General features: G+C 37.3%; 1 protein-coding gene across 1 annotated transcript in view; it reads right to left on the bottom strand.

Moving 5' to 3' along the window:
• Nucleotides 1–5468: 5468 nt before the first annotated feature.
• Nucleotides 5469–17538, bottom strand: part of RAP1B (RAP1B, member of RAS oncogene family) — a 31235-nt gene continuing 19165 nt past the window's right edge. The window contains exons 3-8 of the mRNA XM_075427903.1: nt 16419–16487; nt 13560–13616; nt 12008–12148; nt 9879–10022; nt 8166–8281; nt 5469–6710 (exon numbers count right to left, since the gene is read on the bottom strand). Coding sequence (XP_075284018.1) covers nt 8195–8281; nt 9879–10022; nt 12008–12148; nt 13560–13616; nt 16419–16487 — 498 coding nt within the window. The 3' untranslated portion in view covers nt 5469–6710; nt 8166–8194. The remainder of the gene's footprint in view (nt 6711–8165; nt 8282–9878; nt 10023–12007; nt 12149–13559; nt 13617–16418; nt 16488–17538) is intronic.

A 17538-nucleotide genomic window follows, 5' to 3' on the forward strand; every position in this document is an offset into this window, starting at 1 on the left:
CAGAGGTGCAAGGCATCGCCTGAAGCCCCGTAGCTCGCCTTCATTACAGCAGAAAACTCAAAGAATGCTAAGGAACTACTATATCCTAATTCATGACTACATATTTAATAGAACTTACCTCTCACAAAACAGTGCAGCATTGTTGTCTCTGTAGTGCAGTGGGAAATTCAAAGAGAGCAACGCTCAAATTAATACCTGGTTCAATTCTTTGCTGACAGCTCGAGCTCTCAGGCTAGCCCTTGCCCAGGGCAGAAAAGCGTAAACAAATGAGAGATGTAATGACGACAGAGAAAATGCCTCCTTTGCATGCTGCCTCAGGTTTATTCAAAGCAATGACAGATGAGAATGAAGCAAAAAAAAGGAAGGCTGAAGAGAAATGAAGAGGGCAACATACATGTTTAAAACCAACCAACCAACCAGCTCTCCAAAACCCTCACCTCCCAAGCCTGTAGAAGAAAATAAAAGAACTGGGGCCCTTTAGGGAACGTGTCTTAATGTATACAACCTCTTTAACACAGACTGGGGAAGCACCTTCAAGGCTTCAAGTTGGCTCCGGTAAGGGGGCGAGGGGGAAAACAGGGCAAAAACCCTGAGGTGTGTTTTCAGGCAGTATTTCTTTTGACTAGCATCCCACTTCATATTTATCCCAACAGGAGGAAAGAAGCAAAAAAGGAGAAAAAAAGAACTGAAAATCTCATGCAAACATCTTACGCTTCCAAGAAGCAGAAGGGAATGCAAAATTTCCAGTCACTTCTTACATATAATGTTCCTTTAGTATAATATAAAGGACTCTGAATTTAAATTTATTACTAAAATTTATAAATCCATCTTAAGTTCCACATATTTGCATCAACATTGATCCTAACTGCAGCCATGTTGTCAGAATCTCACGAGAGGTAGCAACGCTTCGTACGGAGAGGCAGGACAAGCAAAGACAACTCAGCAGCTAGTACAACTAACACAGAAACATGGCAGGTTTGTTGCCAAAGCGTGAGATTCCTCTGTTCACCACTACCTTTCTATGAAGTTAACCTAGAACATCCTGTCAACCGTGTTAAAGTTCAGGACATACAAGTAAACTCGAAACTCCAATTACTCTTTACAAAATGTTTTAACATAGACAATTCCTGGAAATCAAAGGAATTGCCCTAATGCATTGCTAAACTGCAAACAGGAGATCTGCATGTACAAAATTATAGTCTAATTCAGAACTATCAAAAGCAAAAGCACAACAAAGTTCTTGTACAATGTGTGATAGCAGCACAACTGCATTCAGCAGAAAGAAAACCACGGACCCTACACTATACCTCGCCTTTTTGTAAAAGAAGGAAGAAAGCTCATGATTTAGTCCATCTTCTCTTAGTTTAAACACATTCCTGCAAGTGTGTAATTGTTCACTTTAAATGTAAGGAAACTTTTTTAACAACTAATCTTAAGAATTTAACCGTGTTTATGTGCTTGCTTACTATTGAAATGCCCATGTTGACTCTCAAATCACTCTTTTCTGGGGGTCTTAGCCTAAGGAAATTGATTCCCATGCCTACTGCTATTGAGGAAGCTCAGGTAAAACCTCTTTTTATTAAAAAAGAGAAAGAAAGAGACAAATTTGCAACTGTCATTTTATTTGTGTCTGAAAACCATGACAGTAGCGCCAAGGGTCTTTGTTGAATAGGGCATGTTACAAGCAGTAAACTCAGTTTCTGAGAGCTGGGATTTCACACATAGATTTTTGTACTTAGTACGGGAGTGAAGTTACAGACTCCTCCCTGCTAGATTTAGGAAGTATAAGGTAAAAATGCCACATAGTGTGAAAAGGTAAAGTATACCCACCAAAGACGGAACTGTACCTTCCACTACAATTTCACTCAGTATCCAATATTGCAGAAAAGCCCCCTCCGCCTAAGTTCATGGTAGCCGAAAGACACTACATTAATTAATTAGAAATTACAATGTCTTTCAAATGAAGTAGTTCACCCAGCCACAACCTCAAAGGAAAAAAAAAATCCTGGTGGCAGTGAACTTTCTTAAAACAATGAAGCTGCAGAGCTTGCTGTTCGGCAGAACTAGTACTTCTTGAGGCTGAAGTGAGTAAAGTGGAATTAGGAAGACATTCCTTTCTCCATTCACAAATCTCTCCCTAAAGAACATCTCACTGGAAATAGGAAGCCACCCTCTACTTGATTCAAAATTGTGAAAATCAATCGTTTTGGAGGGTATTAAAAAAAACCAAAACAAACCACAAAAAACCCCCAACCCAACCCCCCATAACCCCAAACACAGAAAAAAGCAGCAAAATCCACATTTCTGGTGTTTGAAGCCCAGATATTGCAACACTGAGAACAAAATCAAGAGTACAAACAACTTTGCTTATAGCTCCAGATTACTAATGTAAAGTTTGCGACAAATGTAAGTATCATTCCAGATACAGAAGTTAAATTAGGTTTTAAGAATCTTCAACTTGTTCATTAACTTTCAAAGAAAAGCATAAGGTGCTTGAGTCTCAGAAATAAGGACCTAATTTGATTAAGAGCTCTGCTTCTCTAACGCTACCTTACAGAACTACATACAACTGCATTTTGTTACATATTTGAGCAACTTTTATTTTATTCTCCTTCCCATACATAGGCAAAATAAAAGCTACAAATTGAAGCATAGCCTGATGCTGTTGGGCAGCAGGTTAAAATTGGACAAAAAGCTTTCTGTCTACACTGATGTTTGGCTGAATCTTCATATTACAATGCAAGAAGTGGTACGGACAGCTGTATATAGACTACTACTTTTGACCATTCACATCCAGAAATAACTTTCTATTGTTGTCTAAACTGAAGTCTATCTAGAACTAGCGCAGTATCGTGGCAAAATTTCCCCCCCTCTTAAGTTACTCCCCAAACTGGCAAAGATTAGAAAACTTTGAAGAAAAATTCATCAAGTTTGATTAATCCATAGTTTGTTTAGAGCATTTTAAAAGAAGAAAATCCTCATCTTTAGTGTTCACCCATGAGGAAACAGTAACTCTAATTACACCAGGAAAGGAGAAAAATGCACAGTTTAATCCGAATTCCAGCAGGATTCTCCTCCAACCTCCCATCTCTAGCTGTGCACTATCAGTACACATTACTTCGCAATTCTACAATAATTTTCCACAAGCTACGTTCTCTTACATGGAACAGCAGCAGTAGTTTGAGCTTACAGTGCATTCATTTGGAAATCTGAAAACAGCTTGCGAAGTCTCAAAATATTCTTGTAAGTTCGGCAAGTAGACATTCATTTCACAGAATAATTTGAGGATGAAGAAAGGCATTAGTAACAAGGTAAGGTATAAGAAAAAAAATTATACTGACTGGAAAGAGTCCTAATAGGAAGAGTGCAATTCCATTAAATAATACTTCTGTATTTCAGGACATAAACATTACTTTTCCCATAGAAAGCTCAGACATTTGAATACTGACATATACCAATTTCAGATGAGGGTGGAAATAAAGCAGTCGCAACCTTTCTGTGCACTGTAAGCATAAGCTAGCTTTACAAGAACTAATATGCGTGTATTAACACTGAATTTGGAAAATTACTGCATCAGCTCTCAAGATATGAGTTATGCATGTTTTCATCCAAAGCTTTATGAGAAGTGTTCTGTTTCCGTACAAGTAGTTCAAGTGTGAACTTCTTAAGTGCTGGTACACAAAGCAGTTATCCTGAAGATATATAAAAGTTTGTTCAAAAATTTCAAGAGACAGGATTCTTTTCTAGAAGCGATAACTGCTTACATAGTTGCAATTCCTGCAGGGAACTGGATGTTCACTTCCTCAGCAGGAACAGCTTCTTATGCCATAATTACTTAGATACGAAGAAAATTCTTTTGTGCATTTTTCCTTACACTTCATGTCCATCACATCCTCAGCATCAATTTTATCATGCATCTTCACTTTAACAACCGGGACATTGCTCCCTTGAAGCCTGCCTAAATTTTCAAGGAGAAAAATACTGCTTTTTAGGTATTACCTGGGTTATGATGTGTTGATTTTACAAACCTGTCCAAAGTTCTAAATACAGGGGGTAGGGAAAAGTGTACTTAATTTTTTTTTTTTTAGCACAATCTTTAGATGTGTTTCTGAGAATTTTACTTCCCTAGGGTTTGATCAAACTGACTACCTCTAATGCTGAGGAATTGTACATTTACTATTCCACAGAGCAACCAAGAATGCTTCAGTACAGAGCTTTCAGGACAAAGCCTGATGTTCCCTGTAATCCGTACACTTTGGCTGGATACTAAGACCAGACCAGGGCCCCCTCTCTGATGTTACCAAAGAATTTTCTCTCCCTCCCACCCAATGCCATCTGTACACCTGCCTGGAAAAGAAACACACTAAAAAGAACACAGATAAAAGGACAACTGGGACGTAAAATGTTATAAGACCTGAATAAGCAGAGGTTGAAAGTGAAGCCAGGACAAACACTGATTAGCTCATCAAGGAGGAAGGTGCCTGATGAAAAAGGAACTAGAGCATCCAGTGCTCCAGTCTCAACTACTCTGGGGATGAATCAGGATGCGGAGAGTACTGAAAGAGGTATTTATGCGGATCATCAATCACATGCTCTGGTTTCTAATGATAAGTGAAAAGGAATTTCAGTTTTAACTCTGCCTCTGCACAGTGAAAGAGTGTTTTATCTCCATAATTAAACAATGGTGATGACTGATGAAATCACCAGCAAGAAGCATCAGCTGGGCTCCTTAATTCACTTTGGGCAACGTGAAGTATCTCAAAGCTTACCGGTATTAGCTAACCTAATCTGACTGAATTTGCAGGAATGGATTAGAACAAGCTCTGATAATTCTGTGCCAGAAAAACAGGAGGTACCAAGTATTTGGGTGTGACATTAATTTTCAGCAGCACAGCCAAGATCAGGAAATCATCCACAGTCCACACATTCCACTTCACAGTCCAACAGTATTAACAGATATTTAAAGTCTGCAAAACTCTGCACTCAATACTGCAAGAATACACTTCTGCAGATTTCCTTGAAACCAAACAAATACTGTTTAATCATGCAGAAAAATAATATTTTCTCCCAAGAGTTTTTTTTTTTTTTTTTTAGCTACACTAACTCAATTTTAACAATGAATTCTTCCTGGAAAGAAGGAAAATAGCAGGCAATGTATTTTCAAGTTCCCAAAACAGCCACTGGTAGTCTAACCTTTGAAGACAGATCCTTTTCCGACAGACTCTCCCTTACATGAGAACTTGGAATATTCCAAGTCCCAAACTGTAAGTAGAATTTCATTCAGTCAGAAATCCATCCACCCTAGCACATGGGATGCTATTAGAAGAAATATCCATGGCATGTATTTGTCAGAAGACAAAGTCATAATGGCTCCTTTTCGTCCTAAGATGTATGAATCTGCACTGTGCAAGAGATTTAAACCCAGTGTTTACTAGCTCTACTAAAACAAAACATTCAAGTAGTATATAACTGTAATGCAAGCCCTTGCATGGCAATCCAAATTTATTGAACTACTGATGCTAAGTCATACAAAATTGCACCACTTTAATTAAGGCTTTTAGTTTACATTTGGCCACCTCAAAGCAGTTGTAACATTAGGTTGGTCAATTTAAATACTGTGGCTCCCTGTTGGATATACACACAATCTTTACACCCAAACGTTAATGCATACAAAGCAACAAGGCATTGTTAAATAAATCAGCAAAAGTTAATTACTGCAACTTAGGCCCTGTGACCAATTACACATGATTAAAATTACTTCCCACATTCACATCCACAGTACTCTTCCACCATTTAACATCTCAACCAAAACGTTACACATGTAAAACAATCACTAACAGGCAAAAAGTACTAAACCTGTATATTTGGTATTGCAAATACACTTATGCATGAGCAAGCAAGGGAATTCACAGTGAGAATCTACAGCTGCAGAAGCCCGAAAATGATTTACAAAAAATTGTTAAATCATTAAAAAATTGTTTTAAAATATACACTTCTTGTTGTAGACCCCCACTGTACACACAACTATAAACATTGTTCCCTATGTAAACAAGGAAAAGGAAACATACAATAAAAGGTTGAAAAGTCTGGACATTTCCTTCCCAACAGATATTAAAGGCCATGTCTTTAGTCAGACGTTATACCGAAAGGACTCTTAAAGACTAGATCACTGTCTCCACAGGTTTTTTCTAAAATTAAAAAACTATATAGCTGTTGTGTTAATCAAAGCGCTTTTGTACAATACGATGATGATGATCCTGTATTTCTTTAAAAAAGTTACAATAAGCTACAAATACCGATGAAGCAAAGTTATCTGGAGTAGTCTATATAGGAGCTCTTTGGACTTTCTTTTATTATGCTAAAATAGTGGTGCTTTTAGGATTTACATTATTGTACTCTCCAATAGAAAGTGGGGATTGTTGAAGTATACAGTACACAGTTTCCATACATGTACAACAATGGTGGATGAACAATGTCTCTTATCAGTAATACTGGATGTAGGCTCTGGTTTTACCAGTTGCATACACTTAGAATATTTATAAGTAAAAATCTCTCGTGATACTGGAAAGTGATTAGAATGTGCAAACTGATGTAGTAGCTTTCATCCATTTCTTAAAGGGTACCACCACAGGAAAGTCCATTTAAGATGTTGGTAGGTTTAATAAAGTTGGAATGCTGGCACTGTTGAATTGGGCAACAGTTCTTCAGACCTGTAACAACAAAACAAGAAGTTCTATCAGTAACAACTATTTGTCATTTCTCTGTAGTTAAAACGACTAAAGCAGGAACTAGCAAAGTTCTTAGCAAACAGACTTCAAAGATGACCTTATCACTTCTCCTCTACTAATATTTCTACTGTACACATACACACAACAGACTATCCCAATTAGTAAAACTGAACTGGGATACATATAGTAATCCAAGCCGAACTGTGGAAGTAGTGTTTGATGGGTGGGACTAGTTTTGCTTACAGTATGATAGTTCCAGTGGCTTTAAAAACAAACACACCTTTGGAGGATCCAAGCTCCTGAATGGAAAGCCCTACTACGGAAATGCAGCAGCCGTTTCTGCCACCCTCAGCTAATGCTTTTGGAACCCTCTCAGTTTTACTTCGAGCTGATTCAAGTTGTTCAAATTAAGTAAGTTTTAATACCGATACCAGAAGGAGCTAAACACAGCACTGCCTGAATATTAATAAAAGCTTGCAGTTTATGACAGTGAAATGTCCTACCAGGATCCTCCAGTACATCAAATAGGTCTATTGGATGACAAAATAATGGATCATAGCACTGAAGCAACTGAACCACCGTATGTCCAGTAAAACTGAAGGGAACAGAGATGAACAGGCAACGTGCATGATGTCAAGTCAATCAAGAGAGAGCTCTGTCCATACTAAGGCTCAGAGGTAGAAAGGGGGAAACAACCTGCCCAAGAATAAGTTGCAGAAAAAAAATTCATGCCTGCTGACTAACTTCTGGAAAGGCTTGCTTAAAGAGCAGGCTGGAGCTTGCCTGAGCCTTCAGCAGCATTCTTAAAGCATGGATTTAGTCATGTAGCATATTAGCCAGCTGCCAACGAGTAAGAAATTCATCTAGTAACAATCAGCTCCAGGTCAAATATTTGGAGTGTTACAATGATCACTTCATTGTTCTCTTCCAAATGTACCAACTACAATGCAGCCTATAAAATATCCATATAGTCCACAGAAAGTAAGCTGAATTCCCATGACATCACACAAGTACGTGCAGGAGTTCATAGCAGAAAGCGACATTTTAGCATGCAAACTGCAATATTTTACAGTGTGCATTCCTTATAATTGAGCTCTTGCAGTATATTCTATGAGCCTTTAAAAAAGCAAACCCTGTTTCCAAAAGCTAAAGGTTTGAAATATCAGAACGAACATCCTTAATTTGAGTGCTACCAACACCTTAAAGCTTGCAGGGGTGGGGGGGAATAATGCTAGTGTGAAGAATGTATCTTGCACATATGTGTAGTTTTGACTTTGGAATGGCAAAATAAAGACCATAAAAATTTCTATGATAATGTAAATCAAGAATTTTCAATGGTGTTCTGCATTAACAGCTACCACAGTTGTTTAGTATTTTTTGTTGTTGTTTTGTTTGCTTTTAATAGCCATAATACAGAGAAAGAATTAAAATATTTACCTGGCTCAGAGCTACAGTACAGCTATGCATTAAAGTAGCTGACATGATGACTTTTTGCGTGCTTTTCCAGGCACTGGAGTTTTTCTGTTAATTTGTCGCACAAGGTCATAAAAGATCTGAGAATATAAAAATCCATTGGTTATTGGAATTAAGAGGCTTTGCATAACCTTCAGCCTTGAATCTTTACATATAATTTACTCACGTACTCAAGAACCCCTGTACATATTTAGTTATCACAAAGCCGGAAAGGTAAATCGTATACTTAATACCCGTTTATTTTCTAAGATATTTGTCTGTCAAGGCTTTTCTACTTTCAATGAACCAAACTGGACAGGCATCTATAATCTGCAGCTGTTTAATCTCTGGGTCAAATTTATCTGAACATGCATGATGTATGTCACAATGATCAACTACTATATGCTATTACTTTGCAATGTAGCACCGAGGTCAAAAAACACGCCACATCTGCCTTCTAACTCCAAACACTCAAAAGATCTTCTTTTAAAGAACGTTCTAGAAGAGTTTTAATTCCACATTCTCATGGTAGCTCATGTACACTGCATATTCTGTAATAGTCTCTTGTATTCAAATAAGATCATGCTTTTCCAGATACCTTAAAGTCTAGATAATTAATTCAGTAGCCTCTCTAGGACTAGAGCATGATGTAAGTGTAACACTTCCTAGAAAAGTAATTTGTGTATGAGACTCTCGCACTTTGAATCTCCTAGAATTCTAATTAGAACATGATTTTGTTGAAAGGCTAATTTAAGACAAGTGTACACACTACAATTAAACAGCATCTGTTTCCTTCATAACTGATATTGCTCTAATTATTTCTGCATCTCCTAAATCAAGGAAGTCCTCATACTAAAGCCATCCTAGCAGTTTCCTAAGCACTGGCTGCAAAGCAGCAAACACTCCAACAAGAGCTTTTAGTATCTGATGGAAGTTCAGTTCTAGTTTAATAAACATACAATTTTTATGCAGTTAAGCTGCTAAATTTCTATTTAAGAAAAACTGAATAGTTTCCAGAAATTCCCAACTAAACACACATTACTCATTTTTAAAATCAGCTATGCTTAAAACCACCATACTCATTTGATTACATGCAGGTCTTGCACAGAGGTGAGAGAGAGACTGATGCTGCAAACAATGTTTTCCAGAAGATGCAATAAATTGCAGGGTTTATCATAATATTCAAGCTGTTCCAGAAACGTAAACACTAATACAGCTTCTTTCTCTAAAAATTTTTGTGTCCCTTTCTTTATGCTAACACTCCCACTGGATAAGAGGGCACGCACTATGGCAAGTCCCAAAAATGCATGTGTTTGACCAGTCACCTAGCTCCTGCTAAATGAGTAGCTAGTAGAGAGGCAGGCTTTTGCCTCTCTTCTCTAATCAGCTGCTAATCTGGAGAAAACCCCAAGAGATTTTGTTCTTACCATCTCAAATAATTTAACACCAAATAAATCAATTTGTTTTAAGGCCTTAACTCTTACAGGTTTGTTTTTTTTTTTTTTAAAGCTAATTACATACCTTAATAGAAACATCTCACAAATTCTCACAAAAGTTCTGTACAGTTTTGTTCATTATAGTGAATGTTCGTCATAATTTTGTTAATTTTTCTTGACAAACAGTAATGTTTGGTTACCAGAACAGAGTGTCCCACCCTTCTCTCCCTGCCACCCCTCCCCCATAGCTAGTGTGCCTTACCTCGTTAACATTTATCTTTGATTTTGCAGAAGACTCTAAGAATGCACAGTTATTCCATTGCCTTGCTAGGTTCTGACCTTGTTCCTTTCCCACAACTCTTTCATCTTCCAAGTCACACTTATTGCCAACCAGAATCATAGGCACCTAAAACCAATTTAATACCAGCAAAAATTTCATTAAAATTTTGGGAAGGCACAATGTAAATGCACATCTAAACCCCTGCCTGAATCCTTAGAGGATCCTGACCTCCAGAATAATAAAACTCTGGTGTAACAGAAACTTAAGCTTACAGTTGTGTGAGACTTTAATCCTCAAATCAAAGTGACTGCATTTTTTACCTGCTGTTTGGCAGGGCGGGGGGGTGAACAGTTTAAAGATTCAGTACCTTGCCAACTGAGAAAGTTTCACAGCTTCTAGAAGACCTAATGAGATTTCATTTTTAGATGTTTAAGGTATCAAGAAGTCTACTGAAGAATCTGCTACAAGATTCTTACACGTTCAGAAATCCTGGAAAGAGTGGCCTGTACTGGGTAGCTAAAGCTCCTTTCACCATTCCTCTACTTCCAGCATATCTGCACTGCTTTCCAGAGCATTATTAGTAAGCTGATGCACACAAAGGAAAGACACATGCTAGCTCATCAAAATTACTAACTACAGAAAACACTGAATTGATCTTTGTGGCAAGAAAAGGCAATCATACAAAGTTGTTTTTTCTTTTTCTTTCTTTTATTAATGTAAGGACATAGCTAAGTTTCTCCCAAATTCAAGTGCTGAAAAAAGGTTTACAGTATTTTGATAATGTAATTTCCCCCCACTGAGAAAGCAAGTATGCCTAAGCTTTGGCATTCTTATAAATTTTGCTGAGAACTAAAGTTTCGACTTGAAGCTCATTATCTCTCTCCTAATACTATGGAATGGCTTTCAAGACCTAGGGGAGCATTCTAAAGAGAAATACAATTCCAGGAAATACTACCAAAAAAACCTTATGTGAATCAGCATAATCATACCATGTGAACTAAGGTTTGAAATATCATCACATTTATCCTGATTTTAGTGTACAAAATTAATTTGATGCTAAACAAAGCTATAACTTGGTAGGTTCTGGATGGGAAAGGCACATGCAACTTAAACAGTACCCTTTTGAGATACATTTGTGATAATGAGGAATCACTTCCAGAAGAAATCTCCTGAACATAGGAAAAACCTGCAAACGCTTACGCTTAAGAAAGTGCAAGGTGGTTTGTATTACAAGAGTCACAATGAACTTCCCCGAAGTTGAAACATTTAATACACTGCCTCCTGGCAGCAGAAGCATATGTGGATACATGCAGTAAGGAAGGGATCAAAGTTTCCATGAGCACAGTTTAAAAGAGATGAGCACACTTAAGAAAAACTGTTCATTACTTACAAGGAAGACTTTCTGCCTGATGGCTACAACCTACAAGGTTGTAAAAAACCTAAAAGCACACTTTTACTGCTGTCTCACATTCAAGATACCTTTCTTCCTTTTACTACGGGTGTAAGTATTCACACCTCCTACAACCGCAGTAAGTTTTATTTTTAATCAATTACAAACTGGAATGTTTTAGCATTATTAAAGCTATAAAGAGAGGCTAAGAAGTGCATATTGAAATTGGGTGGGAAAAGTATAACCAAACTTACTTGCAAGCACACACACAAAATATAAAAGATACTTAACATGCAAGTTTAAAGTTTACAGTGCTGTTTTCTGTAAGAACTTAGAATTTTCTGCTTTTAAAACACCAAGAACAGTAGGCATAATGAAAATAAAAATTAACTGCAGGTTTTTTTAAACCTTCATTGATAGTAACTGAGGTAAAAATAGAGTTGCTTTAGAAATATTTTCTGCAGTACTAATGAATAATGTTATGTACAGTTTCAAATAGAGTATTTTAAAGGAACAAATTAAAAAGACAATTCTCTTTATATGCCACATGATAATTTACAATTTCTCCAGTTTGCCTTAAGAGTTGCATTTCTGTACTATGCATCTACTGGTTGATTTGTCTCTTAATTTAAAGCTTGGAAGCTATCCGACCACAGAGCACGCATTACATCTGTAATGGAAACTGAAAATGTAAGTATTAAGCATTTTTAGAGATGCTTACATCATCAGTGTCTTTGACTCGAAGAATCTGTTCTCTTAGATCCTGTAAGTCATTAAATGTGGACTGTGCTGTGATGGAATATACTAATGCAAAACCTTGTCCATTTTTCATGTATAGGTCTCTCATTGCTGTAAACTGTTCCTGTAATTAAAAAAAAAGACACAGAAGTTGCATTCAATTTGCACTTTCCTGACACAAACCGCTTATATACTTCAGGTCACAAATGGATCACAAGTACGATGCATTTCTGCCCTCTCCCCCTTTTTAAACTGACCAATATTTTACTATTTGACTATAAGCATTACAGTAAACTGAAGTGCTTTTAAATAAATCTGGTTTGGAACATTATCTGGAGTGGCTGAATAATATCCAGATATTGCCAAGGGCTATAGTAGGGGGGACAACGGGAAAGACACAGAAACTAAAGTAATTTCAAAAGAGGCGGTACAGTAGAAGGTACAGTGTAATCTGTAGATTACAGAAGTTACATTCCTCCCAAATCCTTCCTCACATACCAACTTCTTCCCATCTCCTGACGTTTTTTAAAACGTATCGCAAAGTATATGCAGCCCTTTTCAGCCTCCATTTTGTAGTCTGGGCACTTTCCTATGTTAAATTCTACTTTCATTTTTCAGGAGATTGACTAGAGGATGGAGGCACTCAATAGAGTTGTCACATTTCCTAGACTTTGGTGACAACTACGATATTGCATATGAAGACTCGCTGGTGTGCTGCACAGCAGCATTAAGACTTCCCCTTGTTTGAAAACTCTCACCAGCATGACTGTGGAACAGCATTTGCCTTTCTCCCATTGGTGACTCAGCTATGTTGTGACTGATCAATCACTCACCAAGTCCCTTGCTGTACGTCAGATGAAAAGCCCAGCACATTTTGAGAGAACAGCCACTCCATCTTTCTGTAGCTTTATATGGCCTTACTCTAATATGGAATTTAAATTATTATTGGACCAGATTGCTATTATAGTTCAGAGAACACATGCAACACTCCAAGGGTCTTGAGCTTGCGCTCACTGGAATCAATGAAGGAAATGACTGCTTTTTTCAGAGAAAAACCTGACCAGTACGCAAAGGGTCAGCATAAACCCTGCACTTTGAGTTCACATAAGCTGACTGAAGCAATACTATTTTTATCCCAATGTCAGCGTACATCTCACACACAAAAGAAAAAAGGAGAGGAGAAGCAGCATGTGTTCTCTACAAGAACAGAAGTAAAACTCGAGTAACCATCAGGCCTAAATTTTTCTCTGGGTAATATAAACTTAAAGCAGCAGCACAAGATCTTTTAAAATTCTCAGTCTCATGTTTCCCCTATTACAGAACATGAGCTCACAGGAAACTTGCCATTCATTTTCTGCCACAATACTCAAGTTTTGTTTAAGTACTAGTATGTTAAAGAACATCCTTTAATCCAATCACTGACCACAGTTACTCTTTAGAGAATGAGGAAGGAAACGTATCATCATTTACATCCCTACAGCTTTTGATGGTTTTAACACTGTACAGCAGTATTTAGGAAAGTTGGTTTTACATACCGTTCCTGCAGTATCTAAGATTTCAAGCATACACTGTTGTGCATCTACTTCAACTTGCTGTCAAAAAAGAAAGATGTGGTTAGAGTTTTTCCTCTTGCAACTCTCCCCTCTGAAGACACCAGGAACTGTATGATTTTATAAGCAAATTCATAATGCATAAAGCAGCATAATGGCTTAAGATGTTTATACATATACTCACTTTGAAAACAGCAGGAAGAAGCCTTTCAAAGAGCCCTAGTGACATTTTCAAAAGCAGCGTCAGCAGCCAAGTACCACTTCGCAAAGTGATTCGGGATTTTTGATTATTAAAAAGGACACTGCTAAATTTGTAATGATGGTTATCAGCAACTAACACAACTAATTTCTACTTGTTTGATCAGGGATCATTCACAGATTCAAAGTAAAGTACAGGTAAAAGCTAGAAAGTTGGATTGGCATACTAATGCTCATGGAATAGTAATTTAGATCAACACAAGAATAAGTAGCATACAGCAAACAATAAACCATGCAAGCCACTAAGAGTGGTGTCCTCAAAACATGCCCTTAATGTGATGCCCTTAGGAAACTGATTCAGCTTAGAAAAATTTGCAAGAAATAGAAGGTTTAAGAAGCTGGATCAGTTTCTGTACCCATTTCAGAGTTCCTCTATCTAGTTTCTACCTCAAAAAAAAAAAAGGCCTTGAGGGCATAAAAGGACATGGAAGTGCTCTCCAGCTGTTTCAAGCAGGCTACCCACTTTTTTTTTTTCCCTTTCAAGCTATCAGTACACTTCCCTTGTTTCCATTTGCATGTAATATTCCTAGTTGGCAGATCAGCACTCAGAAAGAGCTTTGTACCCCCTGTTCCCGATATACACATTATCACTAGTTTAACTTTGAGCTTTTCTTTTGTAACTAGATTTCAGCCTGTGGGTGGGTGAAGAGGAGTATTTCCACTCCTCTCACACCTCCATGTCCCCTAGGGATGGAGATTCCTTCAACAGCCACTTTTTTAGCATGTATTGCTGACAATTAAGTAGCTAATTAAGCAGCATCTATTCTCTTTATGAAGCAATATTTGGGGAGTAAACCAAGGCATCAAGACTTAAGACTTCATGCTCAAATTATTTAGATCCAGACAAACTTAAAACACTTCAAGCCACATCCTCTCAACTTCAAATATTGGAAAATTAGATTTAGTATTCATAGTACAGAATTGCAACTGCCAAACCAATACATTTTAAAGTCACCGAAGTAAAGTAGCAAGTTAGAATTGTAACTAGCAGTGAGGGAGGAAAATGACTACATAAACTGTTGTGCAGACTTAAGCAAGACTTCAACAATCTGGCTGATTTGAAAACAAGAACACACAGAGATATTCCTAGTCATTTCAGGACCAAACTTCAACAGAACACTGTAATATCTTTGTTAAAAAAATTACTTAGCAAAAGGCAAAATTTCTTGAGATGGTTTTATATTTTCAGGCTCCATGGAAACAGTATTTGGAAAAATTCACCCAGCAAACATGATGAAACTAGTATGACCCGAAGAATGCAAATACATAACAAAGGAAACATTTCATTTCAGTACAGCTTGTGAATATTTTGGGAGTAATTTATTAGGCCTGACCCAGCAAAGGCCTGCACCAAACATCGGGATAGGATCCAAAGCTCCTGCTCCTCTAATACAGAAAAAGCGGCTATATAGAATGCTGTTGTCTCTTTAATAAGAATTCTAGCTGTGGTTGGAAGCCCACATGCTTAAGGAAGACCAGGATTTTTCCACCATATAGATTTCTATGAAGTCAAAGAAAACAAGTGTGAAATTATTATTTTGCTCTCACTAATTCACCTTCTGTTCAGAAGAGATTCTGCTAACTATAAGCTGCAATGGCTGTTAATGCAGCCTCTTTATTCCAATATCAATGTAGACCAGTGATGAAAGAGGAGGTACTTCAGTTTTTGCCCATTCCCAGCTAGGGTTGGTGCATCTTGCCTCCCTTGTATAGACACTGGTATTTTTGTGGCCATGTAGTGAGCTACATCAGAGTATCAGCGTATCTAAAAAGTAATTCAGCCAGAAAAATAAAAAAATAAAAAAATAAAAAATTAAGAAACTGACATAGGCAAAATCTAATCTGCTTCACCAAATGGTTAAGCCTTTTGGTAGCAGTCCAGATGTAAACTATCTTCGCCTGGAATATTAATCATGCTCTCAGCTGAAACTAAAGAGTGAGCAATATGGAGATCAAGATGATGCAAGCAGAGTCAGACCTTTCAGCCTGTCATTCTGAAGATGGGAAGAGAGAAACTGACAGGCCACTGTAAGTGTTTGTTCATTTATGATAGGTTTGTGTTAACTTATTAATAGAACAACAATCCATCTAATGGAAGCATATCAAGCTATCAGTGAAATTGTTAAGAATACAGTATGTTGCCTCCAGTGTTCTAAAGATGAGCCTCAAGTTTGTTTTAGCAGATTTTCCTAGTAGCAAAGAAGCTTAGAACCTTGGACATACAGGTCCAAATGTACCTGCAGATACTAACACACACAAAAATAATACTAAGTATGATAAAAAAAAAGAAGTGGTAGTTTATTTTACTTAAGAAAAAAATACCCCATTGGTCCCAGTTCTGACAATGCAATTACCATTTTTTACCGACTAGCTAGTAAGGTATTATGCTTAAACATTAAAAAGCTAGTCTTCAATTACTCCTTTTAGACAGACTGTAAGAGCACCTTTACATTCAAACTTGTTAAAGTTACCAGGTATTATGTGGCATTACCAGGCATACCCTTTCTCAAGCAATGACTCGAATAACTGACAATGTGTACTGCAGTTTTAAGTTTCTGTAACACTAGGGAGGTGTTTTGCATATACCTTTCTGTAGGAGTCTTCTATCGTAGGATCGTATTTTTCAACAAATATTCCTTGAACAAACTGTACAGTCTGCAACACAAAAGTTCTTGTAAGATTCTTCTTATATAGTGACATTCTGAAAACACTGTACACAAATTACTGTTCTAAGCATATACTCAGTTATCCATTACATTTTTGAAGGCAAATTAAGTGACTGACGTAACTATATAAGAAACAACAGGAAGTTAGATGTATATGCCTATTTGACTAAGCACTGTTAGTTGAAGCAACGCTACACCTTCCTCTATCCACTCTCACTTGGAGCGTAAGAATTAAAGCATGCACTGACTTTTGGTTTGTCTAACTGTTGGAATCATTATTAGTTTTTAGTTGAACAGGATACTGTATACAGCTGCATGGCTTTTACATTTGCATTTAGAACTACTGCATCCTCTGCTACTTATCTGCCAGCACAGGAATTAGTCAAAAAACGACAGCCAGCATTTACTAGTCTTAACTAGACTCAGTAGGATATTCCTGTGTACCTAGCACGTAGGACGTTTTTAGCACAAGTCAAGTGGAACTTTAAGACTCAATGGCCAAGTCAGAGCAGACAGGTTCAAATCCAGAAATGCTGCAGTAAGATAAAGAATTCAGAGGTGAAGGAAAAAAGTTCTTTCACAGCCTAAGATGATTTGTCATTTAAGCTTTCCTTTAGAAACCGCTTTGTAAGAGACTAGTTCTTACCTGACAGGGTGGCCCTCTAGACCTTACTTTATGATAAGGTACACAATTAAACAGAAAGATGTAAAGTTCTTAGGTGGGTTGCAAACATCATATTCTGTGAACTTTTTCAGTGCTAGTCTAGGTCACACTAAACTTTTCTATAATTGTTTAACTAAAATGCACATGCTATTTGGTTTACAATCATCTGCCTGCCACAGCTATAACACTTACTTGCAGGGAAAGACATAGAAAACATGCTAAACTTCCTGCAAACATGCAAATATATATTTGTATTTGCATAAAAGAAATATTACTGCTTTAGAGACTGCTATCAAACATTAAGCAAACAGCACCCTGAAGACCTTTCTAGAGACAGGAGTCACCAAGGCCAGACACAGGCAAACTAATTCACTGT

This window comes from Opisthocomus hoazin, chromosome 8 (genome assembly GCF_030867145.1).
Source record: "Opisthocomus hoazin isolate bOpiHoa1 chromosome 8, bOpiHoa1.hap1, whole genome shotgun sequence".
NCBI classification, from domain to species: Eukaryota; Metazoa; Chordata; class Aves; order Opisthocomiformes; family Opisthocomidae; genus Opisthocomus; species Opisthocomus hoazin.